The 13813-nt window shown below is 43.8% G+C and overlaps 1 protein-coding gene across 1 annotated transcript in view; it reads right to left on the bottom strand.

Annotated features, from left to right (window-relative positions):
- The window catches only part of WIPF1 (WAS/WASL interacting protein family member 1), a 130185-nt gene that overhangs the window by 20805 nt on the left and 95567 nt on the right, over nucleotides 1-13813 (bottom strand). The window contains exons 2-3 of the mRNA XM_055572181.1: nucleotides 7655-7742; nucleotides 4064-4193 (exon numbers count right to left, since the gene is read on the bottom strand). Coding sequence (XP_055428156.1) covers nucleotides 4064-4193; nucleotides 7655-7705 — 181 coding nt within the window. The 5' untranslated portion in view covers nucleotides 7706-7742. The remainder of the gene's footprint in view (nucleotides 1-4063; nucleotides 4194-7654; nucleotides 7743-13813) is intronic.

Below are 13813 nucleotides of genomic sequence, written 5' to 3'. Positions count from 1 at the left end.
ATGTTTTTGCTACTATAGTTTGGATATGGTTATTATTGGCATCAGGAAATTTCATTTGATATCTAATAAATCACTTTGCATTTTCAAAATTAAAATGTAATAATTTTTTACCTTGGATTTTCTGAGCTTCTCTGATGGCTCAGATGGTAAAGATTCTGCCTGCAATGCAGGAGGCCTGGGTTCAATCCCTGGATCAGGAAGACCTCCTGGAGATGGGCACGGCAACCCACTCCAGTATTCTTGCCTGGAGAATCCCCATGGACAGAGGAGTCTGGGGGGCACAGTGCATGGCTCACAAAGAGTTGGACACAACTGAGTGACTCACACTTTCACTTTGGATTTTCTAATAGACAAATGGTCTGCAAATCACAAAGGTTTTACCTCCTCTTTTCTAACAGTTGTATATCTTATTTCTGTTTTATATAAGAAATTACTTAGATGACTGAGTTCCCATAATAATGTTATTAATTTAAAGATGGTTTATTTTAAAACAATTATTAAGAATAAATATACATTATATATTTATCTTAAAAGTAAATTATTAATGTCACTAGTACTATAAAACTGAGTAAATAATATTTTGCTTTTAATGAAAATTACTCTAATGTTTCAAAGTTACATACTGACTGTTGGTTTGAAATAACTTTTTTCTTCTAAATATTCATAGTTAGCAAGGATCGTTCCACTCTGGGTTTTTAAGACTATTTTTATAGCATGGAATATTATTAAATGCCTATTTAGGATTTACTGAGATCATTATATAGTTTTCCTTATTTGGTATGATGGATATATAGACTTTCTAACATTAAAAATGAGATAAACCCTGGTCTTGGTAAATTATAAAATTATTATTTTTTAATACTGTATACTACTGAACTAGAGTCTTTGGGTTTTTTAGTATCTTTTCATCTATGATCATAAGTGGTCTATACGTAGTAGGGTTTCTTAACCTTGGAACTACTGACATTTTGGGTCAGATAATTCTTTGTTGTGAGTTCTCTGTTGTTATTCTCTGTAGAAAGTTTACAGCATCCCTGGCCTCTGCCCACTAGATGTCAGTAGGAACCCCTCCCTCAAGTTGTAGTAACTAAAAACGCCATTAGGCATTGCCCCATGTCCCGAGACATTGATACACAGCCTTTGTCATGTTTTGATATTAGGATCACGTTAGTCTCATTACACCTATCAGGTAGCTTTCCTGTCTGTGTTTAGGGATGATTTATATAGTGTTTGAATTAGCTATGTCTTAAAATCTGAATTTTCTGATAAAAATTATCTGGCTCTAAAGCTTTGTAGAGAAAAAGTAATTTGATAAAGTTTTCAACTTTTCCCTTGTTCATTGAGGCTTCATGAGTGATTTCTGGTAAATCTGTACTTTTCTTAAAAAATTAAGATTTCAAAATGTTTTAGCATATAACTTCATTATAGCATCCTTAATTTTAGAAAATCTGCTTTGAATCATTTATTTAATCTGCTTTCTGAGCTCTGTTTTATTCATTGATGTTTTCTTTTTTTCTGGATTAGATTTATTTTAAGTCTGTGTTGGCTCTGTACCTTTTCTAGGTGTTAAGACTTTCTGGGATAGTGATGGGAACTCTGCTAATAGAACAGACAATCTGATAATGAGCTCTCAAGAATTACTTCACACAATAAAATATATCAAATCAGAATAACAGTTTCTGGAAGTGTGTGTAAAATTGCTTCCATATAAAATTTAAAATTTTTACTAATTTTAATTATTGCCAGTAATATGAATAATGTCCTTGTCATTCAAATGTTATTCACTGATGAATGAAACATTTTGGAATACTACAGTTCATAGGACACCTTTACCTGGTATTGAACATTCAAAAAGAATGATGTACTGTTCTAACAGACATCATACATTAGTGCTCTTAACTTGCAGCATTTGTGCTGCTTTCAGATAGGGAAACTAAACTAGCTGAGGTTAGCTAACTGGTCACTTTGTTAGCATTAAATTAAATTGCAGGACAAGGCTGACCTCAACATGCATAACCATGGTCAACATTTTAACATAGAGCCCAGGAAGGTTTTACCTGCAAACAATACAAAACCATGGATGAACTTTGCCACTTGTAAAGAGCTTGAGACAACAGTATTAGTGTCCAATTAAGTTCACGGACAACGAGGGCATGCATTGGTTTGCATCTGGTGTCCACAAAGCCCAGTGCATTCTTAAACATCATTGAGCAGCTGAAAGGGAGAACTAACACTTATTTCCATTTTAATGAGAGAAGTGTATCTTGAAGAATATAATGAATTTACACTAGTGGATTCAGAACTAGGCCCCAGACAGTCCATTCTCCTTCAACATCTAGGGACTTCACATCTACCTCTCCAGAGTCTGAGCTCCCTCTCATAGTGAGAGAACCACTGGGCTCTGTTCTGGAGGTTGGCAGTTTGCAGATGGAGTTCCTCTAGCCCCATAGCAAGCACCACGATTCAATGGCATTGGATGTAGGTTCCCCAGACAGAAATGCCTGGGCTGGGCAACCCCCAGGGAGAACCTTGTGACAAAGATAAGGAAAACTAAGGGACTGATTATACAATAACCATACCATTTTGTGGGCATTTTACCCATTATAGATAAGACTTTGTTGAAAGTCAAAGACCCCCTAGTTCCACTGAAGTGGGGTGCATTCTGATCTGTACCACCCTGCCCAGTAACAGAGCACCCAGTATCAAAGGCCTTTGTCATGACATTCCTCTTTCTACCTTCTTCCCACACCAGTGTTCTCACCTAACTCTCATCTTTCTCATCTACCCATTAGGATTCCCTGGTAGCTCAGCTGGTAAAGAACCTGCCTGCAATGCAGGAAGACCCCGGTTCAATTCCCAGGTCAAGAAGATCTGCTGGAGAAGGGGTCGGCCACCCACTCCAGTGTTCTTGGGCTTCCCTGGTGGCTCAGCTGGTAAAGAATCCACCTGCAATGTGGGAGACCTGGGTTTGATCCCTGGGTTGGGAAGATCTCCCAGAGAAGGGAACGGCTACTCACTCCAGTATTCTGGCCTGGAGAATTCCCTGGACTAAAGTCCATGGGCCTGCAAAGAGTCAGATGCGACTGAGTGACTTTCACTTTCACATCTCCTAATTCTCATCTTTCTCTTCTACTCATTAGGCACTTTTCCTAGAAACTCTTCCTAAGCTCTTCTAATCCTCCAGTCGGCTAAAATCCTGCATCATTATTCCCTTGTCTACAAAGCTCCCTCTGGTGATTTTTGGGCAGTCTATTTTCTATTGAGTCCAAGTGGGATCCATAGTCTAGGACAAATTCTGGGCATTGCTGGCTGGCAGTGGAAATGTCTAGGAGTGCAAGGAGATAGTCTTGAGGCCTGATAATTAACTTCTGGTAGATTCTAGTCATCTGTAATGTTTCATTCTGTTGTAAAGGCTAATAAGTAGCCCTGTATGGTAGGTGCTTGTTTGTTTATACATACCCTATCTTGTTCCAGGAAGTAGCTCAGATTTATGATGGATATAAGCAAAGCTGTGACCTCATTTCCTCTCTCTCCAACCTCCTAATAATCATATCTGTACACGTGAATTATACATTCCGGGCAACATAACACTCTCATAAGCACTGTCTCATTTGATGCTCACAACAAACGTGTGAGGGCAGTGAAACAGCTATTATCTCCATTTTACAAATGGAGACCAAGGGTTGAAGATGGTCAGGGCTTAAATCTATATCCATTGATTCCAAGACTAGGGCTCTTTCCATATTTCATGCTGCCTTTTGCTCTGTGGCAAGACAAGGGGTTAATTTCCAGAAAGTGTTGTAAAGTGTTGTGAATAATTCAGAGAATCACTGCTGTGTGTGTCTTGGACAAAGAATTATTATACTGGCTTCCTGCAGCATTAGAGGGAACCCAGGCCAGAGCCATGGCCTACAATGAATGATACAGTCCCTTATTCTGCTAGCTTCACAGCTGTTGTTAACCAGAAAAAAAAAAAACAAAAAACTTTTTTGGTGGGAAGGGTAGGGTTGATTGTTAGGTCATAAACCACTTATCTCCATGGAAAATAACTTTTTTTACTTACTGTCCAATATTGGTGCACTTCTGTCATTGGTGACTGTCTTCTTTAGTTTCTTCCCTTTGCTGATGTCAGAGAGCAGAGCATTTCTCCCAGCCTGCTCTGACTTACTCAAGGAAGGCTTTTCTGTATTGGCCTGAAAGGAAACCATGCAAACATGTATTCATCTTCTGAATTAACATCATGTACTACAGCACTCAGTGGGAACAGCTAGAGTATTGGAAGCTTGTTATTAAGGTTCTTGGCAATAGGCTGTAAATTCTCCACAAGTTTTAGACCCGATGTCATTCTTTTTAAGATCCAGACATTTGGGAGCAGATGCAGCAATAAATTACATTCATTTTTCATGCAGGAAGAGTCAGTCCCTGATCAAAGTCTCTGAAAATTCAGACCACAATCTGGCGGTAACTGACAGAGCCAGGGTTGGGTGGCTAGAGACGAGAAGGGAATTTTAAGTCTGAGAGGAATCCGCAGGATTCTGTGAGGCTTCATCCTCTAGAATGTTCTCTGAAGAATATATTCTCTTGCCTGTCTTTTGGAACTAGCCTGGTGCAAGAGGAAAACTGCTTTTAGTAAAAAGGGTCAGCTGTATTTTTTTAATCCACCAAAATTTTAGAAAATTAATTCCCTCTGGTTACATTGCCAGATAATTTTTTCTTTTTAATTTAAGGCAGATTGGAGGTATAATACATATAATTTTTACATTTTACATATAGTAAAATCACCCTTTTAGTGTAAAGTCCTGTGAATTCTGACAAACTTATACAATCGTGTAGCCATCAAGATACACAACATTTCCTTTACTTTCCAAACTCCCTTCACATCCTTCTGGCCTTAGGGGTTCCTCATGTGTAATCCCTTTTTACAAATTATTTATTTTTTAATTCTTTTCCACTATGGTTTATTACAGGATATTAAATATAGTTCCCTAATCCTTTTGAAAGCTTACCTCCCAGAGGCTGCACAGTAGACAAAGGTGCTACTTTAAAACCTTTGAGTATTTTCTATGATTTCAGAATTTTTGGAAAAGTTCCTTACTGTGAAATTAGGATCTTGTTTTTCCAGAATTCTTTTGAGGAGCAGGGACAATAAGAGCCCAGCAAATGGACTCAAAAGTAGGCGTGTGCCTGTGTCTGTCACACTTGGAAACTGGCTTGGTCTGGCCTGGTCCCAGGCAGAGTCGTCTTCCCCAAACCCAGAGGTGCTTCTGGCAGGCCTGAGAGTCCTTCGAGGGACTCTGAAAGGCTCTGACTTCAGATGTGCCAGGAAAGGCCACAGGGAGTAAACCTGGGCAAGTGTAGCTTGATACCTGACCCAGCTGTTTATTATAGTTAGAGGAAGAGGGAGAGCGCAGAAAACCCTGAAGCAGGTTGAACAGAAATCTCTGTTTTAAGCTGAAAGGGTCTTAAAATAATTCAGGTATTACTTGCTCATGATAATAACAGCTAACGTTTATATAACTTTTACTATGGATCAGGAATCGTTTTTAGCATTTTATGTATATTAGTTCATTTGGTCCTCATCAACCCTGTGAGTTTATAGAGTCAAGGAAACTAAGGCACAGGGAAGTTAAATCATCGCTCGGGTCACCCAGCTCCTAAGAGAAAGAGCTCGGATTAAAAGCCTGGCAGCCTGGCTCCAGAGCCCAAGAGCCTGAGAGAAGGATGAACATGGGGTCCCGAATGCCTCTTCCCCAGATTGGGAAGATATTAAAGAGTACAAACTTGCAACTAAAAGATGACTAAGCTCTGGAGATCTAACTCCACAGCATAGTTATTAAAGTTAACAGTGCTGTATTATGCACTTCAAAGCTGTTAAGAGACCAGAACTTAAATGTTCTCACCACAAAAAAGACATAATAATTATGTGATGTAATAGAGGCATTAGCTAAAACAACAGTGGCAGTTATATTGGAATACATAACTGTATCGATTCAACATGCTGTACACCTTAAACTTACACAATGTTTTATGTCAGTTATATCTCAGTTGAAAAAAATAGATAAAACGCCCTTTGCCTACTGACCTCCAACCCTCCTCTGAAGCAAGCCTGTTAAGAGCGTCTCGGCAGTCAGTTCCAGAAAGGTTCTTTGCATATTCAGTTCACTTTTGCTAATGGGACCATCCTCTACTGCTGAAACTTGTTTTTATAACTTAACCATGCCTTGGACATCTTGGAAAGAGCTTTCTGAATTACCTATTGTCTTCATCCTAAAGATAAAAAAAACTGAGGCCTAAAGAGGGTAAATAACATGTCCATGTTGGTTTTCTTCATGGTTTTGGGTAAACAACCCTCCTTGGCCTCCTGTTCTGCCTCAAAATTTATTGGTAACTCACTATTAAACCCTGGGTGTGCTAGTTATAATTTTTCAAATACACATTAAAATAAACACATGAGCATTTTTTTTTTTAAAAATCTAGGCGTGAACGACCCAGCAGTGGTACACAACTATAATTTTCGGGAAATAAAAACTAGTTCTTCTATGTTCGCCAGATCAGAGCTTTTCAAACTCATTTTAGGGACGGATGAATTTTTAAGAAAAAAATTTCCAATCCATCATGGACCAATATTTTGTAAAATAACAATGAATTATTAGAAAAACGAATTAGTTTTAAAAAGACAGACAAAATACAATCTTAGAAGCGATAGACACAACACCATTATCAGATTGCTCTAAACTACTCTAAATTTCCTGTTTATTTTGGGGGGACTCTAACCAGGAGTTGGAGGATCACACTTGGAATAGCAACAAGCTAATTAATGGTCTGTTCTCCCAACTAGGGTCCAGCCTGAGACAGGCTAGAAAGAAGCCTGGAAGCCTGGGCAAAAGACTCTCTCTGAGCTTCAGTTTCCCGGAGTGAAGAGTGAAGGCATCGCGTGCTAGGGGTGCGTCTGGGAGCCTTTCTGGATTACTACATGGAGGGCTGCTTGGAAGAGGCTTCCTTGAAGAGTCTGCAGTAACTTCTGGGACATGTCCATCATGGGACGGGATGGGCCCAGAGAATACATTCCTTTGGAAAGTACACATGGAAACGTGAGGATGGACTTAAAGGGCAAAGTAAGGGTGTGGGGGAGGATGGCATGGGAGATGGGGGTTATTTGTCAAAACAGAGTGGGAAGAAAGACAGGGAGAGGCAGAGAAAAAGAAATGAGCGAGTCTGGAGGACACATTAATGGATGCATTTTCAGATAGATGGGCAGACCTGGGTTTCTGGACTATCCTGCCCAGATGGTAAAGGCTGGAAGCTGAGTCCATTTGAATGGAAAAAGGGCAAACTGGGCAGAATTGGTCCTGCGAACCTATCCTGGGCCAGCATGTTTGAATGAATAGGATATGTCTCCCTTGATAGACGAGGTGGAGCAGACCTAACTAATCCACATTCTGCATGTGTCCTGTGCATTGTATGAGACTTTAGACTGCAAAACATTTTTTCTGCTGTATCTCAGGGTCTGGCTTACTCCAGCACCTGGAGAGCGTACGGTATCATTCATATTTAAGCCAGAACGTAAACACACTGAAAACTAACACACGTGTGCCAGGTTTGAGTCTGTTTAGCTTGCTTCATGCATGGATCATAGATGGGGAGAGCCACTCACCAGAGCAAACGTGGGCGGCGGCGGGGGCGCTGGAGGGGGCGGGACGGGCATCTTGAACAGTTAGCTTTCAACAGTGTGGCTGACAAATCTGTAAAACAAAACAGAAACAAAGCACCGTCACATATTAGATGTCTCAATAATTCTCTGTCCTAATCTTCCTTCCCCTTTCACCTCAAAGGGACAGTCTGAGTTTCTATAAGAGGCGGGATTCCTTCACAACATGGCTAGGATGTTACTGTTCTGGAAGGATGCAGCCAGGGAAGATTCTCAGCCAGAGTGCCCGGAGATACTGCGAGCAAATCCCACCACCAGCAAAGCAGGTCGGGGAAGGCTCCTGGCCTGCAGCGCGAGGAAGCCGGGAGGTTATCAGGGAACTACCAGCGCTGCAGCCCAGACAAGACTGGCGTTCAAGTGGCTCCTCTCCCTCACTTGTCTCCCTGGCACAGTCCTCTCCCAGGCTTGCCCACTCGGTGCCCCACAGCGTTTCTTCTCTGTCAAGAGATTCCTGACATCTGTCTAGGTCTGAGTAGCCCCGCAGGAATGTAAAGATAAATCTGTTTCTGTTCTTGCCCTCGAAGTTCGTCCAGTCCTCCAGGGAAAGGAGATGGGGACAAGGTGAGATCGGGACAAGGTAAGATGGGCAAGGAGGCCAGGTTCCTACGTCTGTGCTACTTGGCACTTCCTTACAGGAGCCAGAGGAAAAAAGAGAGGAGGACTCCAACCTCTGATTTGGAGCTGTTTACTAGAAACAGGGTTCCTTAGAAAGGCTTTCTGCAGAGTGTGATGCTCAGGGAACAGAGGGAGGGGCAGACTCCAGGTTGTAGGACAGTACAGGGAAGCCATGGTGGGCAGCAGCAGTAAAAGGGGGCAGCCTGGTCAATGTCAGGAGCTAGGCATGGGAAGGATGTGCCCCAGGAGTGATGCTAACCACCGATCCTGGACTCTTTTCCCCCAGTCCGCAGAGTCCCGTCCCTGGGGTCTCAGCAGATGCCCCACCCCTCAGCCACTTTCACACCCTCAGCATCCCAGTTTCTCCCACCTAGACCTTGCTACTCCTAGATCATTAGGGCTTCTGGATCAGCCTCGGAGCATCACCATGAGAAACATCACATCTCAGCCCTGCTGCCCACACTGAATTTGTTTCAGCATTTTAACAAGATCCCTGGGTGATTCACATGCATTAATGTTCGAGAAGCCTGGTCACGGAGCCTTAAACCAAGAGAGCAGCCTGGGACACTGACCACCTGAATAACACTGTTCCTATGTAACGTGTGTCCTGAATTTCAAATAGCAGAATTATCTTTCTTTTATTTTCAACAGTCTCTTAATTGCAGAAAACAATTTCTTAGAATTTAAAAGTATTAATTTAGCTCAATCACTAAAAGTTGAGGGAAACTTACACCTTGAATCAAATATAGATGGCCCTTGAACAATGAGTTGGAACTTCACGGATCCACTTAAATATGGATGTTTTTTCTTAGTAAACATTGCAGTGCTGCACCATCTATGGGTGACTGAATCGAGAGATGCAGAATCAGGGTACATGGGACCTGTGATTTGAGGAGCGACTGTGCATGGAGGATCGGTGCCTCTAACCTCCATATCGATAGTTCAAGGGTCAGCTGTACTTTCTATTGACGTTCTGCTGGATGGCTTGCTTTCTGTGACGTTAACAGAATGGAAAAGCTAACAGGACATGACTAGACTTGTCAAAGCTTCTGGAAGATAGGAATCAAGACACTCTGTTCTGAGTGCCTTCTATAAAATGAAATTTAGAAACCTCTAGAGCAGCGACAGCTGCTCTCATTTATTGACAGTCAACTGGATAATAAAGGGCACTTTATTTCCATCATCTCAAACACATTTTACACGGAAGGATGCTGGGACTCAGAAATTAATAACTCATTGAAATATGTAAAAGTCGTTTACATCAAGTCCTTTTGATCTCTGCTCTTTTTAGATAAGCATTTTCAGGCAGGTGAAGGGCTCACTTGTATTACAGCTCACCTTAAACTCGGTCAGAATCTGGTTTTCAAAAAGAGCTTGTCTTAGACAGGGATCTGTCCCTTACTTTGGTAAGAAAAAATATCAGGGATCTGTCCCTTATTGTCCCTTACTTCTCTTGACAGAGAAGAAATACTGTGAGCACCGAGTGGGCAAGCCCAGGAGAGGACTGCGCCACAGAGACAAGTGAGGGAGAGGAGCCACTTGAATGTCAGTCTTGGCTGGGCTGCACTGTCCCTTACTTTGATCTTTCCTGGGTAACACCAGTCACCCACAGGGCTGCATGGGCAGTGTAAACAGAGTTGGGGGCCTGCATTTGGAGGCTATGAAGGGGGTGCTCCAACTGCAGGGGCACCTTCAGAGGCCTCAGAGTTGTGTTCCAGGACCAGGAGGAAGAATGAGGGTCTGAAACTGGATTCAGGCCCAACTAACTGTCAAAGATGCTGTGGCCAAAGCAATGGTATTAACAGAGCTGGAGGAGGCAGCTCATCAAGGAATAGGGTGGCTGGGTCCACCCAGAGGGCACGAGAGACGGGCTCCATGGGACAGACCATTCATGAGCTTGGTGGATGAAAGGCCCCTCAATGCTCCAATTCATCAGGTCAGATTCTGTGCTCCCTGATTAGTCTGCCATCCTGTTATCCTAAGACCGAGGAAGAAGTGAATAGTAATCACCACCAGGAACCTCTTCTGGGTTTGGTTCTCATAAGTCAGTCTCTGGTTGCAAAGATCAAATTGAACTTCTGTCCTGTACACCTTAGGGGCCAGGTGATGGAGCAGGGGCGTTCTCAGGAGACTGCCACCCTGCAAGGCCTCTTGAACTCTCTTACAGTTTTCTGTTGCTATTGTGGTTCTCTCTGTGCATTAACTGGCTTATAAATAAACCTCTGGACCACAGAGCTGGGCTTTCCCCTGCCCCCGACCACCTCACATAAACAACAGGGTGAGGATCTGCGGGTGAGCGCGCTTACCTTTCCCAGGCTCAGTTCTCCTTTCTCTCCACTGCTGCAGCTCCCACTGCCCCCCTGCCTCACTCTCCTCCAGATAAACTACTCCTACACCTGCCTCCATGCTGAAAGCTGATTCCAGAGGCTGCCATGGTCTCCTGGCTCTTTGCTAGCTGAATAGCTGCTGGTCTGGACTTGTCCAGGCTGGACCTTGAGGGAGGTTTGTGAGAAACCCCAGACTCTGAACCTGCCACCCCAGCACACGGGTCAAAGAAGATCAGTCTCATGTCCCGCATGTCAGGCCCTTGCTGGATCCCCTTCTTGGCTGTCTTTCCACCCCACTGTGAACACCAGGTCTCCCTAATACATGGCACATAGTCTCATTGATTATGTGGGGGTGGAGTGAAAGAATCAGGTATCACACAAACAAGCCATATGCTGGCCACTGGAACAGCTCCCAGCATCAGCCCTGAGCACCCCGGGGCCTGGGTAAAGAACCAGTCCCACAGCAGAGGGGCAGGCGAGCTTTAAGTCTGGGCGCTTAGTTTCTTGACTTCACCAGAGAAGTAGAGTCCAAGGCCGCAGGAGAGCCATGTCAGAACCAAGACTGGGCCTGATGGAAGAGCCTCAACAGCAGCCTAAATCCTAATAGGCAGGCCTTCCTAGCCTGGATCTCCATACCCACAAGGTCTGTGGACAGAATTCAGGGGTTCATGAATGTGGGTGAAAAAACGGACATACTTATTTCCCCTAAATTCTAACTACAATTTAGCATTTCCTTCAATTATAAATGTAGGCCACAAACCACACCTGAAACCTTTTCACCAACAGTTTTTCATGTGATATTTTCACATCATAGTATAATTGTTGCAGATCTCTTTGGAAGCTGGGGCAATGATCTGCTCCTAGGCCTTGTTGTACCCATTGCACTGTAACTGGTTTCCTTGGTAATCCTCTGTATTTTGTTTTACGCATTTAACAGCAGTCAGGGAAGGAGTTGGAGTTTGGGGGCTTTACCAGACACCAGAGTGGCCTATGGATGAAAACAGAATCTCTGTGAGAACATGAGTCCTGGGTCAGGAGAACATAATCGTGGATTTCTGCTCTGCTGCTAATAACCTGGGATAAGACTAAGCTCTCTGTTAAATGGGGGTGTGGGAAGGATGCAGTGAACCAGTACAGCAGGGCTGCGCAGAGTAAGCAGTCAGCAGGTAGGTCCAGCGCTGTGGTCCCTGAGGTGAGCACAGGTCCTGCTGGTGTGAGAGCCACTCAAGCACCTGGCAGAGGGTGGCCAGGCCTGGAGACTGAGCTGAGGCCCTGGCTCTGCCCGGAGTCCTGTGTGGATGTGGCTGCCCCCGTGGGAATGAGGCAGCCTGAGGGCTTGGCCTCCTGCATTTCGATCTTCCCTCAGGAGATGGAGTCCCACAGGAAAGGCAGCTCAGTTCCCTGGGTGGGAGGGGCTCTAGAAGGGAAAGGGTGAGTAGGACAAGGGCTCCCAAAGTGTGGGCTGTCAGCATGGGAACCAGGCTCCCTGGAGTTGGAGGACTGCTGCTGCTGCTGCTAAGTCGCTTCAGTCGTGTCCGACTCTGTGTGACCCCATAGACGGCAGCCCATCAGGCTCCCCTTTCCCTGGGATTCACCAGGCAAGAACACTGGAGTGGGGTGCCATTTCCTTCTCCAGTGCATGAAAGTGAAAAGTGAAAGTGAAGTCGCTCAGTCGTGCCCGACTCTTCGCGATCCCATGGACTGCAGCCCAACAGGCTCCTCCGTCCATGGGATTTTCCAGGCAAGAGTACTGCAGTGGGGTGCCATTGCCTTCTCCACAGCTCTACCCATTTAATGATTCTTGCTCTCCCACCCTCCCCAGGCACCGAACTTTAACAATAAACACTTTTGAGAATTAGTTGCTTTTAGAGAATAATTTCACTGCTTTTTTTGTGTGTGTGTTTTGGCTGCCTCGAGGCATATGGGATCTCAATTCCCTGACCAGGGATTGAACCTGTGTTCCCTGTAATGGAAGCACTGAGTCTTAACCACTGCACCTCCAAGGAAGTCCCTCATTTCACTGATTTTAGTTGTTGTTGTTTGTTTTAAAATTAAGACAGTATATTTAGTCCAGAAATGATAACTTTAAAGTTTAATATAAAAATAGTCCTTCTGTGTTGTAAACATTCAACTCAGCAAACAATACTCTTCACAGTAAAACAATCTATTAAAGAAAATACTTGAATAAGTTAATCCATATGTACATAATTAATTTTCAACAAAGTGATCAAAGCAACTTGATGGGGAGGTCTTTTGAAGGTCTTTTCAATTGAAGGTCTTTTCAGTAAATGGTACTGAAACAAACTGGATGCGCATATAAAGGTCTCAGGACTTCCCTAATGGCTCAAGTGGTAAAGAATCCGCCTGCAATGCAGGAGATGTAGGAGATGCGGGCTCGATTCCTGGGTCAGGAAGATCCCCTGGAGGAGGAAATGGCAACCCACTCCAGTGTTCTTGCCTGGGAAATCCCATGGACAGGGGAGCCTGGTGGGCTACAGTCCATGGGATCACAAAGAGTCGGACATGACTGAGCATGTGATGGCTTATAAAGTCTCATTTCACTGTTTAAATAACATTCATCACAGGGAAAAAACCCAGACTTTTCTATAATGTTCACCTTGTGTGCTGAATTTTATGTGCACAAAGAAAACCACAAGGATGGAAATGGGTTTTTTGTTTTCACACACAGCGTTATGGGTTGAATTTATATGTTGAAGCTCTATCCCCTAGTACCTCAGAATATGACTATACTTGGAGAGAGGGCCTTTAAAGAGGTAACTAAGAGGGCCACCTCATGCGAAGAGTTGACTCACTGGAAAAGACTCTGATGCTGGGAGGGATTGGGGGCAGGAGGAGAAGGGGACGACAGAGGATGAGATGGCTGGATGGCATCACTGACTCGATGGATGTGAGTCTGAGTGAACTCCGGGAGTTGGTGATGGACAGGGAGGCCTGGCATGCTGCGATTCATGGGGTCGCAAAGAGTTGGACACGACTGAGCGACTGAACTGAACTGAAGAGGGCCCCATTAGTCTGGGCCCTCATCTAATATGACTGGGGTCCTTGTGAGAAGAGGAAGAAACACTGGGGATGTGTGAGCACAGAGAAAAGGCTGTGTAAGGACATGGGGAGAAGGTGGCCATCTACAAGCCAAGAAGAGAGG

This window comes from Bubalus kerabau, chromosome 3, assembly GCF_029407905.1.
Source record: "Bubalus kerabau isolate K-KA32 ecotype Philippines breed swamp buffalo chromosome 3, PCC_UOA_SB_1v2, whole genome shotgun sequence".
In the NCBI taxonomy this organism is placed as follows: Eukaryota; Metazoa; Chordata; class Mammalia; order Artiodactyla; family Bovidae; genus Bubalus; species Bubalus kerabau.
This window is presented reverse-complemented; position numbering and strand designations above follow the sequence as displayed.